The sequence below is a fragment of the Ixodes scapularis genome, unplaced genomic scaffold (assembly GCF_016920785.2).
Source record: "Ixodes scapularis isolate PalLabHiFi unplaced genomic scaffold, ASM1692078v2 PGA_scaffold1__304_contigs__length_218370807, whole genome shotgun sequence".
Lineage (NCBI taxonomy): Eukaryota > Metazoa > Arthropoda > Arachnida > Ixodida > Ixodidae > Ixodes > Ixodes scapularis.
The window spans coordinates 105,722,459-105,749,614 of NW_024609846.1; the positions used below are offsets into that span (position 1 = coordinate 105,722,459).

The window sequence follows — 27,156 nt, forward strand, 5'->3', positions numbered from 1 at the left end:
GCTATTGAAAAGAATTTCAGGCCTGTCGAATTTCTCCCGAAGAAGCAAAAGACGGCTGCGCTGAGGTTGCTCAAAGACGTGAACCGTGAAGGAGTGAGAAAGGCGCTCAACAAAGCAGAAAATGGTTTTTTGGAGGTCTTCTTTTAGCGGCAAGACTCATAAGCCTAGCTGACCCTTACGAGTCATTGTATCGGAAAAGAGTGCCTGACAGGTCCAGGTCAGCAGGTACTTACAGCGTCACCTATGTGCTTTCGTCATTGACGATCCCTTTCTGGTTCGAAGCTCCGGGGGACTAGTTCAAGATTTGAAAACAGGATTGCAGAATGCCGCCACAGCCTTTTCTGTGGATGCAGAAGAGTTGTTTTACTCGGTTCTCCATGATGGACTTTACATCGCTGTTCGTGAGTGCATAACGCAGTCAGGTGAAGTGGCGTCCTAGAATTTTACGGGTGTCAACTGCGACCTTTTTATAGCGCTGTTAGAATTTTACTTGCAGTCCACGGCCGTTGTTTTTAATGAACAGTTCTACGCAGAAAAATGTGGTATTTGTATTGGTTCTTAAGTGGCACCTGTTTTGTGTGACATTTATCTTTCTGCCATGGACAAGCGCATATCGAGGAATCTTGACGGGATAATTGTGGTCAAGATCTTCCGCTATGTGGATGATTTTTTGGTTCTTTTGGAGGAATGTACAGCAAATTGTATGGAAAATGACGTGGTAGAAATTGTTAATCTGTTTAGGTCACTGTCCGGCGTACTGAACTTCACTTGGGAAATGCCTAATGATGGCAGTATTCAGTTTCTAGATTTACAGCTCTTTTTTACTAAGGATCATTTGTGCTAAAGTTATAATCCACGAACTAAGAAAAGCCTTCTTTCTTTTAGCAGCGCCCACTCAAAGCTCGTAAAGCGGGGCATTGCAGACACCTGTCTTCACGCAGCCATTACAAAAAGCTGCCAGCATAGACTGTCGGTCAGCTTTGATCAGCAGGTTGCACGTTTGACGAGGGCCGGTTACCCGAAGAGCGTAGTGACAAATGTGTGTGAAAGGCTCTTACAGAAAATAAACGAGAGGATGTTGAATAAAGTCGTGAAAAGACAGACAAGATGCCAGTGCAGGTGATACCATATTTGCACCAAAGTGTCCCACAATTTAAAAAAGATGGCTGTTAAACTAAGGGTTAACGTAGTCTTCTCAGCCCTGTGCAAATTTTCAGATATGCTCCGCGATGACGAAACGAAAGTTTGTGGTGTGCTCAAAAGAACGTGTAACAAAATACACCGAATACTTGACTAATATGGTTTATGAGATTCATTTTCGTTGCGGTCAAGTTTACATCAGTCAGACCGGCCGATGCTTTAATGAAAGAGCGCGCGAACACAAGCTTGCCGTACGCAATAATTCGGGTGGTCATCTTGCAGAGCACTGCAAACGATGTGGGTGCGAACCTTTGTTTGAGCGCACAAGGTTTATCAAGAAAGGGAATGAAAAAATGGAAAGAGAACTAATCGAAGTTTTCTGTATACACAAAGCGGCTAACAGATGCGTAAGCGTGCCATCTCTTTATCTGTTAACCAGATAAATTGTGTTTCTCGAAGGATGTGTATACCGAGCGATAAGAATGTTTATCAGTTGCACGTGTTTAGGCAATTGGGATCGAGTTGGACGATGATTCGTGTTTCAATAAATCAGTTAGAAGTTGGCGCCTGTCCGTGTCGTACGTGTGTCTTTTTCGTCCTGTTTGTTCGCGCCTTTTAACCTTTTAATTGACAATTTAATAATTCGGCTATATTGGTATCTTATTTTAGTTGCTTAAGGGTAAAAAAAAGTGTCCAGCTTTGGTGTAACATAGACGAGTAACGCACGGGCAGACACAGCAATTTTTTGTGTAAAAAAAGTTACACAATAATTTTAGCTTTTTTGGAAACATATAATTTATTACTCCTGAAAGATTACAGAAAAAATAGTATTTGAACTGCAGCGAACGTTACAGCATTGAAAAAAAGTGATTGAGGCGTTAAAAATTCACAATAAAATGTAATTGATTACACGTAATCAGCTACTTGTAACTCGTTACGTACAAGTCTGGTCAGAAGAAACTTTCAAGGTAGTCTAAGCATTGAAAAGTTTATGCATTCTTATTCTCAGTCACCTTCATTTATCATAATACAGAGTTTTAGAATAGGGGGCCCCAAACTCTTTGGGAGACCCAAAGCGTCGAGGCCCCTTATTTTAAAATTATTGCTTCACGAGGACTAGCGTACGAATTTCTCGAGACGGCAGCGAAAACGTTGGATAATGTGACCTTCTATTTTACTTTTATCTGCAGCATTTCTTAATTTGTCTGTAGCTGCCTTCTAAAAGGCAGCGTTCTCTTCATCTGTATTTAGAGTCAATCTTACATTTGTAGTGCCATCTGCAAACTCGCGCATTTAGGACACAGAAACCCTGTGCAACAAGGGCACAGTTGACGAAAGCAATATTGCCATACTCCGTTTCAGCTTAAGTCCAGACGCAGACGACGCTACGAGCTAAGGGGACCAATCAGGCTGTGTGAAAAGCGCAAGTCACTGGCCTTTCTTTTTTTATGCTTAATTGGTTCAGCGATAATAAAGCGCGTACATAAACATGACAAACACTACAATGATGCGTGAATTTATATGGTGTCAGTATACTTCGGAATCAATAGTTTGCTACAGTGTCAGGTGTCTTTCTAATGGACTGTTCACACGATGCATCTTTTAGGCGCGCAACAGTTTCGCGGCACTCAAGTTTCGCGAAATGTGCTCGTTCACACGTACCGCTTCACGTGCAACAACGATGACGTTTAGACTCGCGAAAATAGTTTGGGTGTTGACCATAAAGTGGCGCTTCAGTTGAAAGCCAACATCATCATCATCACCATTAGCCATTCAGCGTCGTGTTCTCCATCTCCCGCCACATTCTAAAAACCGAAGCACCTTCTGCCTGCGATTCCATCGAACCAGCGGCAGCTCCGCCGCCGCTGGTTCGAACACTCCTCCGTCCCCGCACCGTCCCGTTTTCGGCACGGCGCCCACGGCGCTTTCGCCGGGACGGGGCCAGACGCCGGCTGTGTGAATGAGGCCTAATTGTCTTCGTCCATCGCTGGATTTTTTTCCGATATGTTACTCACTTTTCCTTCAGTGGTGTTTGTCGTACTTGCGGAAGCGCCGGCAGTATCCATCGTTCGGGGTTTCGTGTTTTTTCGGATTTGGCTCGGCCACAACACCGGCAGTGAAGTGGTCTTCTTGAACAGCTCGCTCCCCCCTCAAAGGCTACGTGAGAGCGTTTCTGAGCGGCCATTAGCGGCGCCCTCAGAGTGATTGACAGGACTCGGCGAAGTTTCAGCAAAAGCTCGCTCCATAAGGGAGGTGTGCGCGCAACTTTTTTTAGATGCGCGCGTCCTTTTCCGGACTCGTTCAGACAGCGCAACCATTTCGCGAAACAACGTTTCGCGACACTAGATGCGCGAAAAAAATGCATCGTGTGAACGGGCCTTAATAAAGTAAGAAAACGCAATTGCTCGAAACCGAAACCGGACTGGGGAAAAAGAAATATGGAGGGAAAAGTTACCAGAAATCACGTGGCTACACCCGACTGCTTTTTGGGGGGATCGGTGGCCGAGTGGTCCAACGCACACTAAAGGCGCACACCAGCTCGGAGCACGTGGAGCGAAAGCTCGGGCAGCAAAACCCAGGATCCTGGGTTCAATCCCCACCCCTGCCCGCTTCGATCTGGATGAGCATCGTACCGGCGTGCGGTCGTGTATCACTTCTGCGTGGTGCACGTTAAAGACTCCAGGCTAACGGTTGCACCGCACTGGCTAAATTTCTCATCTACAGCTGAGACACGAGACGCCCACTGAGGCAGACTAACTTTCGGCTGTATAAACATACATACAACAATTTGCTTGCTTTTGCCAAACTGGTTTTTTTTTTTTTTTTTTTTTTTTTTGTGACAATTAGACGAACAATCCGCACGAAGCACGTCGATTTTGACGTTCTGGTATTTTTCAAGCTCCTATTCGTGTTCGTAAGACGAATGATGTGTTCAGCCAGGAGAAGGGGTGACGACTCGGCGACGTCTTCGGGCGAATCAGCTTGGTGGTCGGCCGTGTCGTACGGAATAAATCCGAATTGTTTTGATAGGTAAGCGATTGCTCTTCCAAAGCCAGACAGATTCGCCGGTACCGGGAATAACAGTTGTGAAGTCGAGGTTCCACGCCCGTCGTCCGCCGCCATCGCTTAAGCGCGAGACACATGGACGGCAGAATCTTCCGATCCGACGTCCGATCCGACAGTCCGAACGCCGCTCCGAATTGCCGCACGCGACAGTTTGAGACACACGCTTCCGACCTTGCATGCGACACGACGATCCGTTCGGCTCCGCCCAGGAGATCCAAGCACCCCAGCGGAGGTCCGCGTTCATAGATCTCTGGTCTTAGATTGACGGTTTAGCTTGCACAAGCGTGCGTTCTTTGCCGGGGTCATCTTTCTCGAATGGGTCGGCGGGATCCACGCGTCCGGCTTCCCCTCGCCCGTCCCGTTATCGCGTTCGCTTCGTCCCCGCCAGACCCAGTGCGTCATCATGACGTTCGCGCTAGCTGTGCTGTCATTGGCTGGACGCATCCGACAATCCGTCCGCCGTGCGAAACTATCTGGCGCGTTGGACGCACGTCGGATCGCCGATCCGACGTCTGATGCGACCAAATTTTTCGGATCAGGCAGTCGTATTGCCGGATCGGACGTCGGATCGGATGGTTTTTTCGCGCATGTGTCTCGCGCTTTATCCCGCTTCCGTCAGCCGTCCAGCCCACGACTCCCGCGATACATCGCCGTGTTGAGAATTACGCTGAGAATGCACGCTTCCGGTTCTCTGTGCGAGTTTTTTTTTTCTTTTTCAGTCAACGCATTTGCATTTTTTCAGAAGCCACAAAAAATTAGTATCATGTTTTTTTTTATATTTTTAATAACGAGTGTGGTGCCTTCGATGACCCACGACTTCGACTTTATTTGGTGGTTTTGTCTAAACCACACGTGACCACGGAGAAGACAGTGAGCTCGAGTCAAACCTGCCAGTTCTCGAGCAGAAAGAAAGCGAATTTCGAGCCGCAAATTGTATTCTGGATAGTTGGGTTCTCATATGTCATGTACAAATAAAAACCTTGGCGAGCATAAATACCCTGTCAGTGTACCTTTAAGGTGAAACCAAGTATAGCTAGCCTTAATTTACTGTCTTTTCAACGAGCCATTTTATATTTGTTTGTTTGTTTATATATTAACGGGGATTAAACGTGTATATTTCCTTGTTTTTTGTTGTTTTTATTTGCCTTAACTAAACAGTCAAAGCAAATTGTACTTTTGTGTTTCATTTTTTTTTTTCACCGAGGTCCTATAGCTTTCGAACCACGTGAATTCACAAACAGACACAAAACTATTTTCATGGCGTTTATTGCTACCAACACCTCCACCGGAAATGGTGTAGCCATCTCAGTCGCTCTTGACAGACAGGTGAGGGCCACGTTTGCCCCTGGCAGCCGGCTGATCGCCAGAACCGTGCAGGTGATCATCGACGGGGTCAAGGGATCGCAGGTGACAACTGTATCCGTACATCCTCGAGAGCACAAGAGCCTGCGTCCGTCCAAAGAAACTCTCATTTTTACTGTCGAATTCGACTAACTATTTTAGACTTCAATCAATCAATTAGCGTTTAATGCAGTTTGAAACACAAACTGAGGGTGGCGAGGAAAAAGCTGTGTCGTCCACTGCGTTTTGAGATTTAAGACTTGAGATTACTAGCTTAATAAAAAAAATAAGAAAGAAACGTGTTTTTTTTTTTTTTTTTTTTTTTCGCCTTGAAGACCGTTTAGCGATTGGTATGCGGCAAGAACCTGAGGGAGAGGAGGAGCCGAGAGAGCGCGGGGACGTCCAAACGCCGAGCACTGGGTTGGCTCCGATTGGAATGGTTAGGGGGCAGACCTAAAGTTATACACGAACTCATCTCTTTTACGTCACGGCGCGGTGGTGGCGCGTCGGTCGCACTTCCGGTCTGGAACTGTGGGCAGAAGTCCCCATGCCAGACGTGTATTCCTGCGTTGTTATGAAAGGAACCAGACAAAAACCTGCCTTCTCGTCAAAACATCGCAACTGGGGCCGTACCAAAAGTGTCGAGAAAAGTTTGAAGGTCGGTTTTCACGTGCTCGGATCGTCCGAGGATGTGGATATGTGCCGTGAAAAGGGAAAAGCAGACGCCGTCGGACAACTATTGCTTGGGCGGGAAGCACTTTGGGTTGAATTCACGGATACTTGTAATCATCAGATTTATTTGTTTTCTTCCAACATGACCGCGAAAAAACCGTCAAGTTGTGCGGACCACCTGCGGATTACGTTCAGTGCGTCTTCAAGTTCAAACGGCCTTCTGATCGTTCGAACTGTCGTCTGCTCTTTCAAACGTTTCTGCTTGTCGTCTGCTCTCTTAGACGACGCCGGCCCGTAGACCAAATGTTGTCCCGGTACTTGCGATAAGAAGTAAGTGCAGGCCTCAAAAGATTTAAATTTGAAGGTTGGTAAGCAGGCTTGATGTAAACAGTAGATACATGAAGATGTTGATCATTGCTACCAGTGCCCATCACCGACTTGTTATGCCTAATTCACTTGGTCCGATTCTGCTTGCGATTTTCAGTATCGACGTCGACCATCTCAGCTACGGTTCACGTTTTTGCAACCCGAGCGGCGTCGCGACTGAAAATTGCGAGCGAAATCTCATCATGCGAATCAAGCATTAGCGTACATACTGCGGCGTCCACGCGGAATGAATCGCCAGATGTCACATTATCCACGCGAAGTTTTGCGGTGTAACGAGCCTCGGTAATTTCGCTGACGCCGCTCAAGATAGTCAGACATCGCCAGGAAGATGTAGAATCAACAATTCGAACGCGAAAAAGGGCAGGGGGACTCACACCGACGCCGACAACATCGCATTTCAATGGATTGTTTATGGGCAACGGCGACCTTCTTGCCTACACCCCCATCGCGCATGCGCGGCGCCGGTGGCGTCCGCTAGGGGCGCTCCGGTTTGTTTGTAAACATGAGTTGGTGTATAGTTTGTTTCACTGAAAGTTCAGACGCGGCGGACGCTACGAGCGGATGGGACCAATCAGAGAGCGTCAAAAGCGCACCATCATGGAGTTCGTCATATTTCTGTACATGTTCTATCATCGCTGAACCGATCGTAAACAAAAAAGGCCCTGTGACTTAGGCGCTGTTTGATTGGTGCCACTACCTCGTAACGTCGGCGGCTGCGTCTGGACTTAAGCTGAAACGAAGTATAGCTGTCTTCATCTCTACTGCACTCGTGAAACGCGTTAGAACAAGGAACGCCGGCATCCAACGTTTGGCTCTCGCATTTGAACGCGTTTGACGAGTGCAGTGGAGACAAAGGCTGTTAACTTTAGGTCTACCCACTAATCATTGCAACCAGAGCTTGAGGTTTTAACGTCCCCGCGCGCACTCTCGTCTCCTCCTCTCCCTAAGTTCCTCGGCGGATTAAGAGAAGCATGGGTACTCATTCGTATTCTAAGTTCTAAGCGTTTTGGGGCGGGGGGGGGGGGGGGGGGGGGGACATTGGGGCCCCTACTTAAACAGGCATCTTATGAATTAACAACTTATTTGAAAATAAAAGCTCATTTTGACTTGGCTTCACTGTGCGCCGAGAAAGCACGGAAGAGGAGGACACGAGACCGCGCGAGAACGTCGGGGTCGGCTAGCTAGAACAGCCGCGCGAGCGTCTTGAGACGGGGTTTGAGTTCCGCCCAGCTCGTGCGCTGGCTTTGGCGGTGCATCCCTTTCCCCAGTCTCAGCTGAGACGCTGTCTCTAGCAAGCCGGCCCAGAACGCCGAGCTGTGGTTAGTATGATTAGTGGTTAAACCTAAATCTCTATGCCATTCTCTTCAATGCACTCGTCGAACGTGCTAGAACACGGAACACCGGCGTTCTGCGTTTTAGCACGTTCGACGAGAGCCGTAGACACAAAGGCAGCTAGCCTTAGGTTTACGCACTAATCGCACCAAGCAGAACTCCACGTTCTGACGTCCTCGCGCTCTCACGTGTCCTCCTCTTCCTAAGTTTCTCGGCGCATAGTCACTGACGATGTGAGAACGACAGAGAACTTCAGTTGTCCCTCCTCCAAAACGAGCTTCCTCTCGCGACAACACTTCGGTGTCTCGTGCACCTCGAGTGGGCGTGCGCAGTCAAAACACGGCGGAAGGAATGGTGCGCCCGCTCGAGTCTGGGTCACGTGGGCTGGGTACCTCAAAGTCAGGCCTCGCTGTTTACACTCCATCAGGGACTTTACGGCGAGAAATTGAGGGAGAGAAGCAGACGAGAGTGCACGGGGAGCTCAGAACGCCGAGCTCTGATAGAAATGATAAGCGGATAGACGAGAAGCTTGCTGTTGTTGTCTCTCGTCCCTCTTCGAACGCATTTTAACACCAAACGCCGGCGTCCATGCGTTCGACGTTCGCGTTCGAGCGCGTTCGAACCAGTCGTTCCAACCAGAGCTCGGTGTTCTGACGTCCGCGCATGCTCTCGTCTCCTCCTCTCCCTCAATTTCTCGCAGCTTCTTTTACTTGAACTGAACTTCGAAGCGAACGTTAGCACAATTAACTTCGAAGTATCGTCATCTTCTTGACTTTTATACGTTTAATGAAGAATGTGGTCGAACACCAGACTTTGCTAAGGGCTTAACCCTTGATACCTGCAAGCCCGCCATTCATCACAGAAAATTACTTTCATGTTAGCCCCTAAACAACTTTAAAGAAAAAAAAAATTGTGATTTTTTCGTTTTTTTTTTGTTTGTTGTTGCGTTTGTTGTTTTTATTTATTTATTTTTATTTTTTTTTCTTGCTAAATATGGGGGGGGGGGGGGGGGGCAACATTTATATTTCGCTCCAAAATTAAACTCAACAAAATTAATTAACAAAAAAAAAAACGATGTACGGTACCTCGACAAAGAGCCAGAACGTGGCGCTGGCAATCCTCGTAGACGGTGAAAACTGAATGGGAGATGAAATCCAATGTTTGCGACATTTGGTCTTGATAGCAGATACTCGATTGCTTCTCGTCTTTACAAGAAAGCGTTTATTTGTCATCACGGGTGTAACCAGGTGAACAAGGAAAAAGGAGAAACAGAAAGGACAACTGACCGCTGGACTACCAACTGTTTTAATAATTCGTCCTCTTACTCTACTAGTTTTTAAGCGTATTCAGTGGCGTAGCTAGGCAATCCGGCCCCCGGGTTCCTTATGTTTTTTGCAGCCCCCCTCAACACCCCCCCCCCCCCCCCCCCCGCTTTTAACTCTTCGAGATCGCAACCAAACAGTAAAGCGGGGGGGGGGGGGGGGGGGGGCATGTGCTGCCAGAGGTGGCTGTGCCACGTGACTGGGACGCCTGGTACCCGCCCCCCCCCCCCCCCCCCCGCGGCTCCTACGTGCCACTGTGCGTATCCCTTTGCTTCTGCTTTTTTTCTTTATCGTGTACCATGTTGCCCCCTTCCTTCTACTTATATTGAGCAAGAAGGGCGCCCTGCAGAAAGAGATTTTCTTGAAGTTTCAGGGTTATTGAAGCGGAGCTTGACAGCTCCCTTGCTAGCTAGTCCTTATGCCGCCTTATGATGCGTGCTTGCTCAAGCTTTGCTCTCTATTTGCAAGTTCGACAATGGGCAGCGAGGTGTCCTGGTCTTGCGAGGTTTTTTATGTAACGCCCGGTCTGTCCAATATAGCAGCGCGCACACATCAACGGTATATTGTAAACGATTCCTTTTTTGGCGCAGACGTAGTTTGTCCTGTGCCTAGCTGGTGTCACACCTATGCTTCTTGTCGGTTTGTGCCTGATTGATCTTGCGGCATAAGGAATAAGCCTTATTGGGGGCCGAGCGAAGAAATTGTACGTTTTGCCGGTTCGCTATCTCTTTCAATTTGTGGGTGGCCTCTTGAATATACGAGACCACTGCATAGGGCTTCTTGGATTTCCTCGCTGGTTCTTCACGGTAGACATTGTTCCTCTTGATGGTGCGGCATATTTTTTTTTCAAAAATGGAAGCCAGTGAGGATCTTGGGTACCCGGCATTGTGAAGTCGGGGACTTTCAGTATCAAGGCTTTGTTGGACTTGATGGGGGCAGGTCTTTTTTAGGCTTGCGGAGAGGGCTACGATGGCCACTCCTTGTTTAACATTTTTTTAATGTTCGGATTTATAGGAAAGAAACTCTTCCCATCGTGCTTGGTATTGCCAACAGACATGCCCTGCTTGAACTTCCAACGCCAAATCAAGAAACCGAATTGATTTATCCACTGGAGTTTCAAGGGTAAAGGTGAGGCCCATGTAGCTTTTTGGGAATTGTGTTAAGGTGGTTTGAAGGCAGCCATCGGGTTGGTCATTGACTTCTGTGGTGCAAAAAATAAGAGAATCGTCCACAAACCTAAAACTAATCTCTATGCGCGTGCATCTCGCATGGCTTTCTGGATGGCTTGTCCACACTTCGCAAGGAGGATTTCGCATACATGCGGAGCCACTTGAGAGGCAATGCAAACACCGCTCTTTTGCAAATATTGGTGATCTTGATGGGCCGCTACAGTCGCTGACAGGTAGAATCTGAAGATATCCAAGAAAGCGCTCAAGCTCATGCCTGCGGAGTTTTGGAATTTAGCGACACCTTTTTCTTCGATGGTGGCTTGGAGAACATGTATGAGGCTTGCTTGCGGGATGGAGTGATACATGTCCTCCGCATCAATAGAAAAACCAGAAGCGATAAGGTGCCCTTGATCTTGAAGGAAGGAATTAAAATGTTCCGCGTGTGGTATACGGAAAGGGTCTTCAATTTGTACGTTGGAGATATATTGTGCCAAAAACTTCGACATGCGTGCCTGCCACGTGGTTCTTTCTGATACGATGGCCCGGAATGAAACTCCTTCTTTATGAGTTTGGCTAAAAAGAACACTGATAGTAGGTCATTTTTGCGGCTCTAATCTTAGCTTCGTCAAGCAATCTGAGGATGGCTTGTTTTGCTGCTTTGGTTTGTTTTTTCTCAACAGGGATAAAATTCCTGGTCATGGCCTGGTGGCCTTTCTCTCCATATGTGTCGGATGCTAGGACCACGGATCCTCCTTGCTTGTCTGAAACGCATAGCATTAGTTGTTTGCACCACAGCTCTTGTATAATGGGTCCAAAGTTCATTTTTGCCTGAACTTGGTGGTTTAAGCCAGCAAAGACTTGAATTCCCTTATCAATGATTTGTGTCTTCGGTCTCGTGGGACTTTTGCGGCTATTTGGTGTATAATGTTAGCTTGTCTACAGACTCAAGCTTGGGTACTACGGCATATTTGGGCCCTTTTTCAAGCACCTGTTTTGCTCTGGTTGATATAAGAACGTCCCCTATCACCTGGAGCGGACTTCTTTTCACAGTTGTTATACCTTGCCGACGCAGTTCGAGATGATCACGCCATATTGGGAGACACTCCTTTATTCAGAGGCGTTTTGTTGTGTTTTGTTCATTGTCATATGATTGAAAAACGCGTTGTGGGTGGAACATTGGACAAAGAAATCCCTGGATATGGATAAATGAACATTGGCTAAATAAAAAAAAACGAAGCAAAGGGATACGCATAAGAACAAGTAAAAGAGGAAAATAATTTATTAAAATAGGTGGTAGTCCAGCGGTCAGTTGTCTTTTCTGTTTGTCCTTCCTTTCTTGTTCAGCTGGTTCCACCCGTGATGTATAATAAGTTAATAACCTACTAGCTCAGCTCATCCGGTTGTGGTTTATTTGTCATTCTTGTGACAAACTGTATCCCGTTTCATCGCAAGGATATGACCTTGTTCGGCTTTTACAGCCCATGTACCGAACAAAGCGAGTCATGTTGTTCTCGCTGCAAAAACAAAGCAACGTATGACCGAGCGCTCCGACTCCGTCCGAATAAAACTTTTGAGATCTTCAGTTTTCAAATTTTTAGGAGTTCGGTGGGATCTTTCAAAATTTTCATTCACAAACCGCCGGATAGCCGAGGGCTCGAAATGAGGAAATCCAAGAGCGTCCTATTTTTCACTTGACATTTACTAAAGTTGACCTTAGATCTTGAATAAAAATAAGTCCACACACTTTTGTGTTTTGTTCTAGGAGAGTGCTCCATTCTGGCGGAGTATATACAGTTCCGCATAGTTTATGCTCGCAGCGTGAAAAACTACTTTCGCCTTTCTCATTTGGGCTTCCTGCACATGGCTTGGATGTGACTTAAGTTTGCAGTGCTGACAGAGATTGTAAACAGAATGCAGGCTGTATTTACCATATTTACTCGACTAATAGCCGCACTGTTTATGAAGAAAACCTGAGGGTTCGCTTTCCCGCGGAGCACGCGAATTGCCAATCACCGCGATGGAAAGCATGGTTCCAGCTGTTTACAGGACAGAGATAACGCCTTCGCGCGAAGATACCATCTGTGAAGGTTGCATTTGTATGGAGAATCGTGTTCTCGATCTAGTTATTCGCTATGTTATTTATGCGCAACGCGATGATTGGCTGTATAGGTGCTTTGCGGGAAAGTAGACACAAGGTCCTTGTTCATAAATAGTGCGGCTATTACTCGAGTAAATACGGTAAGTGTACTCATATATTTGTTATTTAACTGAAAAGGCTAAAGGTCTAATAAATTTTATTCTAAGTAAATTAAAAACTGCTCCCGTGCCCTTTAAACAAGTACTATATATAAACAATGTGTTGCCAGTTCAAGAAGATTTGCGTACAACATGGCACCCATATAAAACAAAATCGAATGTACTAACTCAGATGGAAACACCTTTGTCCGCGAGAGAAATACTTGCGTTTAAAATATTTCATTTTATTTATTAGTATCACATTTCATGCATTGGTATATATATATTTACCAATGAGTCAGACCTGATGACTGAGGCCATCATTAGGACTGATATGTCATAAAACTACACTAAATTTTTCGAAGCACGTTTACCCTCACACACACACACACACACGCATATATATATATATATATATATATATATATATATATATATATATATATATATATATATATATATATATATATGCCTCTGATTGGACACGTTTCGTTTTTTGTGCGTTAATAAGACAGATAAGAAACGCCAGAAAGCTATGGCGCAGTGGTGCAGTGGTTAGCACACCCGACCGGACATTGGGAGGCCCAGAGTTCAAATCGTGGATCCGCCGTTTTTTGGCTTTCGCAGGTCTGTAGAATCTTTGATTATTTGATTCATTGGATGAAGTACGGTTCATTCACTGCGTATGTTCGTTTATATATATATGGAACGGTGTATTTCATAACGTTTAAAAGATATACTTTTTAAGCACTGCTATATTACCAGTAACCACCGCAAAAAGTTAAAAACTTTTTATTCAACAACTTTACAAGCAACAGGAATGTTACCGTTTGGTTAGATGGCCTCATTACACGCAATATTTGAGCGGTATGAAGCGTTGAAAGCAATCTCTTTCCTAGAAAAAAAAAGGCACACGCCAGTCTTTCTGTCTTTTTTTTCCCCCTATGAAGAAAGATATCTTACTTTATAGAAATGTTTTTTTACTTGATGATTTCTAGGAAGGACAAGGGGGGGGGGGGGGGGAGGCAATCTTCCCTCCGCCCTTTTCTCCTTTCTTTAAGATACAAGTGGTTTAATAGAGCCAGGAATGGAATAGAAGTCGTATTTTCATGCAAGCAAGGGATGACGTTCCAACTGTTCTGAGTAGTTATTTATGTTTATTGCTTGCGTCAAAGTACCAGTTCACATGCTGGCGGATACGTTACTGAGTGCATTCCACTCGCAGTAGCTCATCCGCCAGCACGGCAGACGAAATCGCATCAGAGCACCATCTATCTATCGATCATTCCACTCTTTGCATGCGAACATAACTTCCTCAGCAACAAAACGATATCACCTCAGCTTCCCAACACCGATAAGGAAGCTGTTTGAATCTTATTTCGCTAAACTCCCCAGCAATGGTTTCTCTACTCTGTCATATAAACGTCTTTGCATGGGCGCAGATGGCATTTCGTTCGCTTTTTTTCTCAACAATGATAACAAAAGCTGGTTGAGAATTAAAAAAGAACCTATGAATAAAGACACAAAATACAAATAAGAAACTTACGGTTTGCGAGAAAGCCGAGCCGTCAAAAAGGGCTTCAGGCTGTCCGTAAAAAGTAACAGACTTAGATGATGATTTGCAGACATATATCTACATAATCGAAATAACAGTCAGTGCGCAGGCGAGCCGGCGGAAGTTTACCGTGATGAAGTTATTCCGCAATTTCGCAATTTCAAATTTCGCTAAGGCAAATGGTGACAAAAATTTGACAAAAGAAATAAGAAACACGAACAGACGACATCTCTCGCTAGAAAGAGAGAGGGAAAGAAAGAAACGTTGTCCGTCCTTGCTTTTTTTTTTTTTTCTTCTACCACTGTCAAGTTGTTTTCCTCCCCCTGCCCCTGTCTCGGTACATGGCTTGCACGTGACGTTATGACAGCATTCTGGTGACAAGAGCCAGTAAATGAGCTACTCTTAAGAGTATCGTCACACCGTTCCCCTTTCTACTAGTGGACTCCGCCATCTTGGGACTTAGCGCTGAGCAGAAGCAACTGTCGATCGTCACAATTCAAAAACGCGACTTTCTCAGCTTTAGATACGGTGTTATGAAGCTTATGTGATATTGTTCTGCTCTGTCGCGAGCTGTTTTAACATTTCTGAGGGACGGAAAAGCGTTTCCGGTGATTGAGATAAAGCTTCAGATAACTGGCAACCATGATTTTAAGCCCCAAGACAGCTGAAGTGTCGTTACTCTGAAGCTTAGCTTATTTAGTGGCTCTACTGGTGACCATTCTTTCTTGTTTTATTTTTTTTTTTTTTAATTCGGTGGTGCGAAATGCATGTTGCAGAAACTAACTGCTCAGCAGAAAGGTCACCGCAGTGGGACCTAATATGACGTAGTCTAGAGCCACTGAATAAGCTACGCTTCAGAGTAACCACACTTCAGCCATCTTACTTCTTAAAGGGGCACTCAAGTGTTTTTTGGGGGAGCTACTTTTTGGTGCGATGGCGTTAAGGAAGTGTCAGTGAATGACTATCTTCAGTTTATGAAGGCAGAACCACCTATTAATCACGCAGGAATAAAATAGGTGCGGACTATTTTCTGTTCCTGCGCCGACCAATGAAATTATCGTATGTTTGAAAATTTTGGCAGCCTTTGTAAAGTTCCGCTAAAGAAACAATTTTCAGTTCATTTAAATATGCTGTGCATGATAATTTCACAAGACGCAAAATAGTTCTAGTTTAAAATACGCGATACTGCAATTATCGTTTCACAAACAAGGGACTACATTTTCTCCTCGCCTTTCTCCGCGGGGGGTGAATTTCCCGTTCCCTCGAAATGCACGGAAGCGCACGTCGTTGCATGCCGGTCGGGCCGGGCTTCTCCTTTCTGCAAACATGGCGTCGGTGGTGATCGTCGACGTGGACGGCGTGGTGAATGCTCATCGTTCCGCATAAAAGCGCTAACCTTGACTGTGAATTTTCGTCGTGTGTCGCTATGATAACCCAGCACGTACTAGAAGGGAAGATCCACTATAGTCGTGCGGCGATGTCGTGGCAGCACTCTCAAGACAGCAGAAACGCCCGTGCCGTCGTGTTCGTTTACTTCGACTACAGAGGTGCTTTCTAAGCATTTGTGTCCTCGAACATCGCCCGGATTTCTGATTTGGCGTATTTCATGCGTGTGCTCAAGTTCAAGGTATTACTGGCGCGTGCCGTTAAAAAGTATGCGAATTTTCAGGCCTTTTCATCACCGGAGAAAAGTGATTAGTGTTAGCAATCCTGAACGCTCGCAACGTCTATCTGATCACGAAATCATATTTTTACGTTGCTATATCGCTGCTAAGATTACATTTTTTTTTTAATCGTAGAAAAGCGTGTGGCGAAATTTGTACTGTTGGCAAAGTCGTGTATTAGAGTCTTAATCGTCCAAGACGGCGTACTGCTGCGTTTTCTTTTTTTCATCAACTGTACCTTGGAAGCCTATCATGAAAAAGAAAATAAAGCTATAGAAAACTGTCTGTCTATATTCTGTTACGGCATTGAGTGGCAGTGCGTTTCCTTTTTAGAGGCGCCGCTGAAACAGCTGACGGCGGAGTAGAAGCGGTCGCCGTGCTGTCGACCCGCTGCGCTTGTTGCAGTGGTTGCAGGTGTGTGTACGCGCGGCGCAGAGCGGTCGTTCCGGTTGCAACGGACGCAGTCGTAGGTAACGCGCTCGTTGCACATGTCTGAACCAGCCTGCCGTCCTCCCGAGGCGAACGTCAACGTGGCGACATCGTTTGACATCACGTACCAGAGGTTACGCTGCAATGCCAAACGTTCGTTTGGTTACGGCTTGCCCCAACTGCAAATCGAAGAACGCCCGAAAAGGTCTGCGTTTCGTCGTACTCGGAACTCGAACACGACTACGAAGCGCTGCTATCGTCCGCATTGGAAGTCGGAGTGGCTTCATAGGAAATCATCCCCGGGTAGGCTGTCCGCCGAAGAATTCCGACCTCTAACGGCGTCAGGTCCTCGAGCGTAGAGAACTCGGCCATGATCGAAGCTCGAATGACAAAGAGGTTCGGCCGGTGCGGCTACCTCGGCATCACTGCGCGACGGAACGTCGTCTAACGCCATTGGCCCGAGATCGTTTTGATATGTGAGCGGTGACCAATGAGAGTGGTTTCGCTTTTGAACGTATCCGAGGTTTGGCGGCATTCAATCACATTTTTATTAAAGAAATAATCACCGTATGACTATATTTTTTGGGTTTTTAGGGATACCTAGGGCTTCTAGATTCAGTTGTCATCATCAAAACACGAACTCAAAAACCACTTCAGTGCCCCTTTAAAGTCAAGATTGCCAGTTATCTGAAGCTTTATCTTAAATCGCAGTAAACTCTTTTTCGTCCTCCAGAAATGTTCAAAACAGTTGGCCAAAGAGCAAAACGATATCACCTGTGCTTCCTAACACCGCATCTAAAGCTGAGGAAATCGCATTCCTGAATTGTAACAGTCGACAGCTGCGTCTGCTCTGCACAAACTCCAAGATGGCGGCACCCACAAAAAAAAAAGTCGGGGAACAGAGTGGCGATACTCTAAGCACAGCTCATTTAGTGTCTCTAACATAGTCAATGCAAGCTGAACTTAGCTTCAATACTCAGTTCACAGTTCCCTCTGACTGAAGTCACTGGATCCTGGGAAAGTAACGCCAATCTTCCCTTATGTTCGCCATTTTGGTCCATGGAACGAGCAGTTTCTTCTTGACCTCTTCGTTCTTGGTGATCCGATCCCAGTTTCCGGTGACAGGCTGCTCTATAAAGACATTTCTTGTATACCGATATTTTGTTATCCCCACACTCGGCGAAACAAGCGCACATTAGAGAGTTTTAGTATTGCTTATAAAAGCACACGCAAGAGTTGTGCGTTTGCGTTAGTGTTGCGTGCTCTAGCCATGTGCATGCGCGTCGTCGCCATTCGCCAATCCAAGACGCAGTTTGAAGCTCCGCGCACGCTCAGTGTGAAAAACGCGACGCTAACGCAAACGCCCATGCTTGCGTTTGCACGTATACGCAACACTAAAACTCACTATTTTCGCACCACCACCACACGAGGCGTCGATGCTTAGCGCCAAATAATTTTCTTGTCTTGGAATACGCAAGAAAAACAACATCATTGTAAGAGTTCTGTTGTAGAGATAAGCATAAGTTAATTGAATTCACAGTGCCAAAGACGATTATATTGGCGAGAAACGCTTGGAGTATTGTGATGCTCTCTATGGCGATCTTGGCGTCGCTGGTTCAGATCGACCCTTCCAAACTTTGCACATTAAAAAAAGAAAAAAGAAAACGAAATGGCAATTGCCATGGCAGCAGAGACCAATTAGCCAAACACCTCGGGATATTTTGGTCGTCTGTAAGTTTAGTGTCTGTTTTTGTCCGTCTGGCAGGCTGGGAAGGCAATGGTGCTACTTTCCTAGGATCCAATGACTTTACCTCTGACTGTAGGCCAAGGCTACGAACTGTTCGCTCCAATCCCGTGCTCCTAACGTTATCCTATATCCTTGATTATGCAGACCGAAGCACGCTACTTTAGTGGCAGGAGGGCTAGGGTACCGGCTTCGGCTCCCAGTAGGGGAATGGTAAGATGAACTGATATCTCTGTCTCACCACTGGTGCCTTTAAAGGGATACTACAACCACATTTCGGCGCTCATTTTTTGGTCTATATGTGTTCAAAGCAGCAGTATCACATCGAACATACCAATATCTTGTTAAAAAAGTCACGAAAAGCATTTTGTGTGTCGCAGAAGTCGCTGTTGTCCTCCTACAATATTATAGAAGATTAACCCGTCACTCAAAATTCGTACAAAAACAGCCGCTTCGGTGGCTGGAACGACTAGGCCATCCTCTCGACGTCAGCCTCGTCGTAGCTTTGCTCGTCCCGAGACGACCTATGTCACGATTGCGTTGGATGTCACGTGGTCCCCGCTGGGCCTTCTCCGAGCGCTTGCCAGAGTGGGCCGTTTATAATGAAAAATACAGCCACCAGGCTCAAAACACAAACGTGCGATTGTCATTCACGAATATTGTGGATCATATTTAACCTATTTTTGAACACGACGGGAATATTTCACATTTCGTTGAAGTATCCCTTTAAATGGATACTACAACGAAATTTCGGCGCTCACTTTTTTGGTCTATATGTGTTCAGAGGAGCAGTATCACATCGAAAATACAAATATCTTGTGAAAAAAGTCTGGAAAGGGAGTTTTAAAACTAATTAAACCATTAGCAAAGAGCACCTGGTGATGTCGCTAACGCTTCGTTTGTAATGCTCGTCTAGGAACCTTGACAGCTAGTGACGGAGGTTGTCTCGCCTACGGCCACGACGAAAGAAGAGGGGAAAGAGGAACTCCCCTCTTCCCGAGAATGCCTTTTGTGTGTCGCAGAAGTCGCTATTGTCCACCTACAAGATTAAAGAGGTTTAACCCGTCACTCAAAATTCGTACAAAAGCAGCCGCTTCGGTGGCTGGAACGACTAGGCCATCCTCTCGACGTCATCCTTGCCGTAGCTTTGCTCGTCCTAAGACGAGCTACGTCACGATTGCGTGGGATGTCACGTGGTCTCCGCTGGGCCTTCTTCGAGCGCTTGCCAGAGTGGGCCGTTTATAACAAAAAATACAGCCACCAGGTTCAAAATACAAACGTGCGATTGTCATTTACGGATATTGTGGATCATATTCAACCTATTTTTGAACACGACGGGATTATTTCAAATTTCGTTGAATTATCCCTTTGGTGTAATGATTTATGAACATCACCACATCCCAGGTTTTTATGTTTCGTAACAGAAAACATCGTGAAAACTGCGGTGCGTGGCGACGAGTTGACTTGCGGTCACGAGGTGATCGCACACAGCACATATAGAATGTTAGATCTCTAAAAAACCTCTGAGAAGATTTTGCTTTGTCGTGACCTAATAACATAGGCTTACAATGTGCAGAAGCTCGAAGAGGACGCTACCGTAGACGTACAGTACGTTTCCAACGGCTCGAATTAGAATCCAGATGAAGGCTGCATTCATCCCCTTCCGGTAGCCCTGCATTTAAAAAGATATAAGGAGTATATTAACATCTAAAAATTAGTACCCTAACCAATTAATGAATCAATTAATTTTTATTTAACTACAAATTTCGCGTACATTCAGATATAAATTTCTACACAAGCCTACGCAAATTTGACATCTAGACAATTTCCAAATTCGCTGATATACTGTATACCACTCTCTTCTTCGGTCAAAATAAAGGAAAGACACGTGTCATTTCACCCTCCTCTCTTTATCCGGTTTGCATCATCTTAATACTGTATTTATCCTTCCAGTCAGTGCTTGGCGCTCTGACGTCCCTCACACTCTAAGCGAGATCGTGTCGATCTCTGATTGGAAGGATAATGGGCAGACGAAAATGCTAGCTGCCTTTGTCTCCACACGCTGCTTTCCTCCAATGAAAGCGAGCAAGACCGTCGTTTGCGTCTCGCGCACGAGGAGCAGCAACGTCAGAGTCTGACCTCCGACCGTCGAACGCCGGCGTCGTCTGCAACCCTTATCAATGGCTGCCTTAGCTTCTCTACGGCTTTCGGAAACTACCCGATTTTTTACAAAAGCGGACTTTGCCTTCGAGAAAGGGGAAATGAAATAACTTAAATGGTACGTTGTTTTAAATGCGTCAGCATTGATTGCCCATGGTGCATGCAGCCGTCTTTCGTTTGACTGGTTTGGTCTGGACTGGTTTCAAGAGGCCGCGGCGCGGTTCCCACCTTGCTCTTTCGCTCCGTTCATCCGCTCCTTGCGTCCTTTTCCTCTTACAAGAGGGAAAGAGAGTTCCGGCATGCTGCCGTGCCAATGACGCGCCGCGGGAGCGGAAGAGGAGAAGATCGAGCCACTGCAGCCGTTGTGGAAGTGGAACCAAAGTGGAAGGAACAGGAACAGAGAGACAGAAGGCGCCTTCTTTCTTTCTCTTCCTGTCCCTTCCACTTTTGATGCTTCTAAATTCTCCACCCAGTCTAAGGTGGTTCAAAGAAATGGTAAGGACATTTTTGCAAAGATGTCCTTACCATTTTCTTGAACCACCTGAGACTTGGTGGAGAATTTAGAAGAGTGGAAGGAACAGGAACAGAAAGACGGAAGGCGCCTTCTGTCTTTCTGTTCCTGTTCCTTCCACTTTTGATGCGTCTAAATTCTCCACCCAGTCTAAGGTGGTTCAAGGAAATGGTAAGGAATGTCCTCACCATTTCCTTGAACCACCTTAATTGAAGTAGGTGAACACGTCTACCTACTTCAATTGAGAAAAAAAGAAAATATATTAAAAAGTCAAGGCAGAGAGAAAAAATTTTAACGCTTTCTAGAGCAGCTTCTCTACACCAGTTTTGCGTGTGAACAGTACCAGTACCTCGGTTGTCTTCAGGGATATTGATGACAACATACATGGGCTTAGTAAGGCGACCAGTAAACTCTTCGTTCTCAGAAAAGGCCGAATGTTTTCGCAGAGGTGTTCTTATATATCTTTAAAACCTACACAGCATGAAAAAACCAGTTTCGGCGCGAGAAAAACTGTTAATCTGATGTATAACTCTTAGCTACAAATTTTATTTAGGAAGGTTTCCCCTTCCATTTCTTCAATAAAACGATCGCCATCTAGACACGTCCTGCTTGTAAGGATACCCTTGGGGACGGTCATGACGCATTTCATGAAACTTAGTGGCTGCTGCGTGTTGCGCGTTCAGTGGCGGCTCTTTTGTTGACAATTCCGAAGAAACGTTCTTCAACCTACCTTTGGAACCGCATCGGCTGCTGCCTGTCGTACTTTTTTTATTGACCGTAAAATCCCAAATGAACGCTCACCCGCGGGGCCAAATAAACAAAAAAAAAAATGAGGTGAACGACCTTCCGAAGGGGACCGTTTGTTCGGGATTTTACAGCAGTCACGCATAATTCACGGTGCAGCCATCAAAAAATTTAACTGCATCCCTAAGTGGTGCTATTTTGAGACTTACTGTAGTTTTCTAACTACGTCGTTGACATTCCATAAAACAATAAACATACTTTCTCACTCGCTATATTTTCCTGCGAAAATCCGAACTAGATTCTGTGACTATACTAAATATCGATACAGCTGCTAGAACAAAGTTAGCTTTTTGAAGAGTGCCCTATTGTATAGGTGTACTTAGTTTAATTGCTTCGTCCTTAATCGTCCACTTACTTTATGTCCAAGCGTAAAAATGTCAAAGTAGTAAACAGCAGGTTGCATGTATACGATCACATACTTCAATAGCACCTGGAGACGGTGGTGAAAATCTGTAAGAACAACCGGATTTGTTTCTCACTGCTATGGTGCTCCAACGAGAGATTGTCTAGCCACAAGCAGTTCGCGTTATTATACTGACGATTTTGAGTTTAATGTTAGGTCCGCGGCAACGTCACTAAAACAACTCACTTGGGAAACTGCCATAGAGCCTGTTTCAAAAAAGTGGCTCCGACCCGTACTCGAGAACCGAGCTAATGGAGATCGGAACGCCGCCATTTCTCCGGCAGGGTCCACTCCGGGAACTGCACGGCTGCACGTCGAGTCGGGCAAGGGCCGGTGGCGCTAGAGTAACTCTATAGGCTCTGCTTGCAGAGCCAGAGTATCGCGTTCATTTTCCTTTCACCGCCATCTCCGTATTGGCGGAGGAGTGGGCACGTGGGCAGAACTGGATCCGACCTTCGTGCGGAAAAGCGGCCTTCCAGAGCGCCGAGTTTCAAGGGAACATATTTTCCGCTTTGAGTTGTCAAGATATAGATCCCAGGCTAAAATCGAACGAACCGAAAGCTTAATAAGTCATTGAACATTATGTGCGTCAATTGGGTACAATACAATCCTGTTTTTTTATAACGCGAGCGATGTTTTTGGACATCGGTTTCCAAGGTATGGGAAGCAGACGACACGGCCGACGATCGCGTAGCTCGCGTCTGCGGCTCTCGCGGAGTGATGCGGAGTGATACGCGATCGGCACATCCGGCCATCTCGGCGAGTCGGCGAGCTCTCGCCCGAAAGCGAGGGAACGGCGTTCTCGTCAGCCGCACTATTTTCCTTACGTAGCGCGCCGCAGCACGTCCCAGCACGCCGCCTCGCGTCTGCGCCTTCGTGTCCCCTGCAAAAAAACGACCTTGGCTTCCCGCAGTGCTTGGCTCCAGAATGGCACCATTGCGGTACTCTGCTCCGCAAGCGGAGCATATACAGTTACTCTAGGTGGCGCCATCTCGCAGGGCCATCTCGCAGTAGCTATGTAAAGCAACTTTCATGTTTCAACTCGTCGCTAAAAGGTGGCACTGTTATCGTATTTAGCTCGGTCTCGGTGGAGGCCAGCGGCCCAGGTTTCAAGGGTGAGTTTCCCAACTGAGGGTTTTAGTAACGTTAGTCCGCGGTCACGTAATGGTAGTAGACATAAGCAACAAAATGATTCGAAGATAATAAAAAAAAAACTTAGGTTTAACTAGATTTGCAGTAGACCTTGTGCAAAATCTCATCAAGCGACATTGGGGGTCGCCCCTTCTTGGACATAAAACGAGTGATTGAATCCGAGAGTATTCGCCGACAGCTGACGCAGCTCTGATTTTCGATGTGAGCTGTGCCAAAGCGACGATCTTTGTACTTCGCGCGAATACCGCTTAGAAGGAATCCTCGACGTTTATAACTGTTAAAACGCGCGTTTGTTTCTCGTCCCAAGCAATAGAAGTCGCACAAAAAGAAGAAAAAAAAGTCCGAGGACACCTAAGCACTTCTTATGAGTTGTGAATGCGAAAGAATGGATGTACTTCTTCCGCTCCCTTAGTTCGTCTGCGGCGTAGTGGCGTGGACGGCCACGTTTAGCTACGGTCGTGCTAGCGGCCGACGGCCGAGCGCCCGCTTTCGTGAAGTGTTCGCGCCGCGCTGAGCTCGGCCGTGCAGCCTTTCCGGTGTTTGCCCGAGCGGGCTGTGCGGCCAGACCCGCACCTCTTACCGGCGGCCGGGCCGCTGCGTGCGCTGCGCCGCCATTGAGAGGACTTCTCTGGTGGCGTCCCTTGGAACTACGTTGCGCGAGAGCCAATGGGAGCCTTGTTCCTTGATGACGCGCTCCAGCCAATGGGAGCCTATTAATGAGATCGCGGCTTCATTTCGCTCCATTGGGACAGGGTAGTTTAGGGGCCATTTGGCGCGGCTTCAAAGCTGATAACGTCGGTTCGCTCCATGAGACGGTTCATATCCTCGCATAAAAATAAAAAAAGAGCAGCGTTTACCGCCTCAACTCGCAGCCAGTACAAGCTGCCATGTGATCTGGAGTCGATTATGTGCCGCCAATGTTGCCAACCCAAGCCACGCTCATGGGTTGGAAAAGCACAAGACACCCGCTGAGTTCCAGACATGGTTCGGCTATATAGTCACTTCATGAGGTACGCTTTAGAGTAACGACACCTCAGCATCTTGGTGCTTAACATTATAGTTTCCAGTTATCTTAAGCTTTATCTGGAATCGCAAGAAACTCTTTTTTGTGCTTCAGAAATGTTAAAACAGTTCGCGACAGAGGAAAATGAAATTGCCTGAGCTTCTCAACACCACATCTAAAGCTGAGGAAGTCACTTCTTTTTTTTTTTTTTTTTTAATTGTGACGATTGTTAGTTGCGAGTTCTCCTGCAATGACTGGGTCCAATACCTGAGCCGTATTCAAATATCGCCACTGGGGGACTATGCCGACACTGCTTCCTCTGAGCTACGTCATAAAATTTCGTGAAGGAGAAAAAAAAAACGCTCGCTTTTATTTTCTTGAAATTACACCGCAACAAGAACGTTTCTTGGTCAGTGGCGTTGGGGCTGAGTATACTTGAGTTCCACTAGCGCCAGTGAGCTAGTGTTAAGTTAAAAACATACCAACTGAATATTGTTGCACCGCCCCATTAAGACAATCTGGAACGTTATATGTGTTCCTGTGAATATTCGCACTTCAAGCACCAAGCTACTATTGGTTATTTCCATTTTTTTTCATACAACGCATTCATTTGATTTACTGGCGTGCTATCTTGTCAAAACGTTGAGTCATTTTTGAGGGCATATGCTTCAATCAATTAAAATGAAAAAGGTCTGACTTGCCTTTTTGAATGCGACTATCCAGTATCCACTCATGGATAGGGTTATAATTCGTACCACGCCATAGATTGCTGCTCTGATGTACTCCCGACGAATATCTGTACAAAAACAAAATGTAGCAGCAGTGAAGACACAGGTTTCGCAATAAATGCGTCAAGGTGCATTCACCGAAAACCATATCATAGGCCCAGTACTGTTAGTGTGTTTATCTCTCGGATCAGGAGTCGATCATCGGACTCGGAAAGTGCAAGGAAGTTCTCTAAATTTATTCCTTGCAAAAAAAAAAAAAGTTATTAAAAATATTTACAGAACTCTAAATGCTAATCTATATATTCAAATGATCGATTGATTTCTATCGACCCCATTATCACCATACACCTCAAATTTAAAGCTTCAGGAGTGCCTTCATCCTGTTATTTGGGTGTTCTAACGGCATATACAACGTTGGGAAAATATTCTGTGACGTTCATATAATTTTACTCGCAAACTTCTAACGTAAAATCTTACCTGTATGATCCGCTGATTTGATGACAGAGTCGCTGTACGCTGATTCTCCCACTAAAGCCAAAAAGTTTGCAACCTGCGTACAATATGTAGTTGCTTATTAACTGACAGTATTGTTGTGCTCCCAACTTCGTGCTTTACACGCTGGCCGCTACGATTGCACCAGGCTGAAGTGGCTAAACGCTTTCTCGTAAATTAGCATCACAGAACCGAGGCTAGGCTACCGCGTGCGACGTATCCTTTTATCCTCGAGCACTGCGGAAATATTGCGAAAATGCCTCGTTAAATATAGTCTCGCGATTCTGAGACCACGATCATTGACAGCATTGCAGCTATACACCGTAGGACATACGTATACGCATGCTACGACTAATATTCTGTCGTATCGGTGATCACTGTCGCTGGCCTGGCCAAAACACGTACAAAAATTTTCGCTCCTTCAAAAGTCTCACTTTAAAACAGTGAGAAGGGTTCCCCTCGGAGGCGCGCACGCTGAACATCGCAAGCTAAACGTTAAAACTATTTTTTCTTCTTCCAGATACACTTTTAATAACGTTTCCAAACGGTTTTTGATAGCACTCATCAAGTGGCTAAACTTAGTTGATCCGCGTCTATACCTCCAAATCATTTGTATTTGGTGTTTTCTGAAGGAGCATATCGGCTGATTGACTCTTACGTGCCGACAGATTGTGAGTTGCGGTGAAAAACTACTTGAAGCAACATTGGCGGCATCACGATGCGTGTGATTGGATCGGAGCCTTTGCTGAACGCTGGTGCAGCTCTAATTTTCGATACGAGCCGAGTGTCACGCCGAAGTCTGACGCAGCCCATTGCATTCCATCAAAGCTCAGAAATGCGCGTCCGAACAATGGCGGATTCGATTAATTGGTGCAGCATGCTACCAGATGGCGCGCACTTTTGAAAAGGCTCTATTGAGCAGCCGGCTTGTCGACTTCCGAAATTGCGCCGGCGAATCTGCCTGGACAACTTCGAGGGGAAACAAGGCGTAGGCCGCGAACTTGTGCGACCCGAACACGTTGCTCCTCCGCTTCTCGTAAATTGGGCTTGTTACGTCGGAAGCTTAGAAGCGCTGCCCCTTCCGTTAAATTACAAGCATGTAACTCCTTGGTCCGACCGAAGTTAGAATATGCTGGCATAGTATGGGACCCGAATACCAAAAAGGATGCGTCACAGCTTGAGTTTGTTCAGAGAAGAGCTACTCGCTTCATCTATGGAAAGTATAATCGGCTAGATTTCCTATCTTCACCTATCTTCATTGATAATAGCAAACAATATATCATCATTCCAGCATCGTCGAAAAATTGCGAGACTAAAATTGTAGTCTTTGCTTTATCATAACAGACTCCGCATTGAATCAAGTCTATATTTATCCTCGTCATCATCTAGGGAATCTAGGCACCATCATCAGTATTCCCTGGTACCAATATTCGCTCGAACTAACATTTTTAAGTAGTCCTCCTTCCCACGCACTATTACGGATTGGAACGCCCTCTCTGGTGACATTTTTTTTCCCCTGGCTTCAGTGGATCTCTTGAAAGTCACACCTTTTGATTGTTCTCGTTTCCTGGATTTTGTACATGCATTTTTTATTGTATATTACGCGTTGATTATGGAATGTTTGTTATGCTGATGGTGTTCATATGTATATATGTCGTTGTATAAGCAATACATATGGTTCCCATGTGTTTCTTGTTTCTCATATGTATAGTTTTGTTGTTTGTATGTACCCCACACCTGCAGGGGCCTGTTCAAGACCTGCAGTATGTCTAAATAAAAAAAAGCGACTTTCAATTTTTTTTTTTGTAAGAACACACTGAGCAATGACAAAAAGCCACCAGCGCAAA

General features: G+C 45.9%; 1 protein-coding gene across 1 annotated transcript; it reads right to left on the bottom strand.

Moving 5' to 3' along the window:
- Positions 1-5,487: 5,487 nt before the first annotated feature.
- Positions 5,488-22,152, bottom strand: LOC115330187. The gene is made up of 4 exons (XM_042290882.1): positions 22,121-22,152; positions 19,624-19,728; positions 9,024-9,074; positions 5,488-5,652 (listed from the first exon to the last, which is right to left on the bottom strand). The coding sequence occupies exons 1-4, from the start codon at positions 22,133-22,135 to the stop codon at positions 5,512-5,514; spliced, it is 312 nt and encodes a 103-aa protein (XP_042146816.1). The 5' UTR covers positions 22,136-22,152; the 3' UTR covers positions 5,488-5,511.
- Between the last annotated feature and the right edge of the window lie 5,004 nt (positions 22,153-27,156).

Excerpts from the sequence above, each read along its gene's own strand:
- LOC115330187 (XM_042290882.1), bottom strand. Across the intron at positions 9,075-19,623 it reads TCTTCGAGCTTCTGCACATT|TTTTCACCGTCTACGAGGAT; the intron begins GTAAGCCTATGT and ends TCTCCCATTCAG. Across the intron at positions 5,653-9,023 it reads CGTTCTGGCTCTTTGTCGAG|GCTCTTGTGCTCTCGAGGAT; the intron begins GTACCGTACATC and ends GGACGGACGCAG.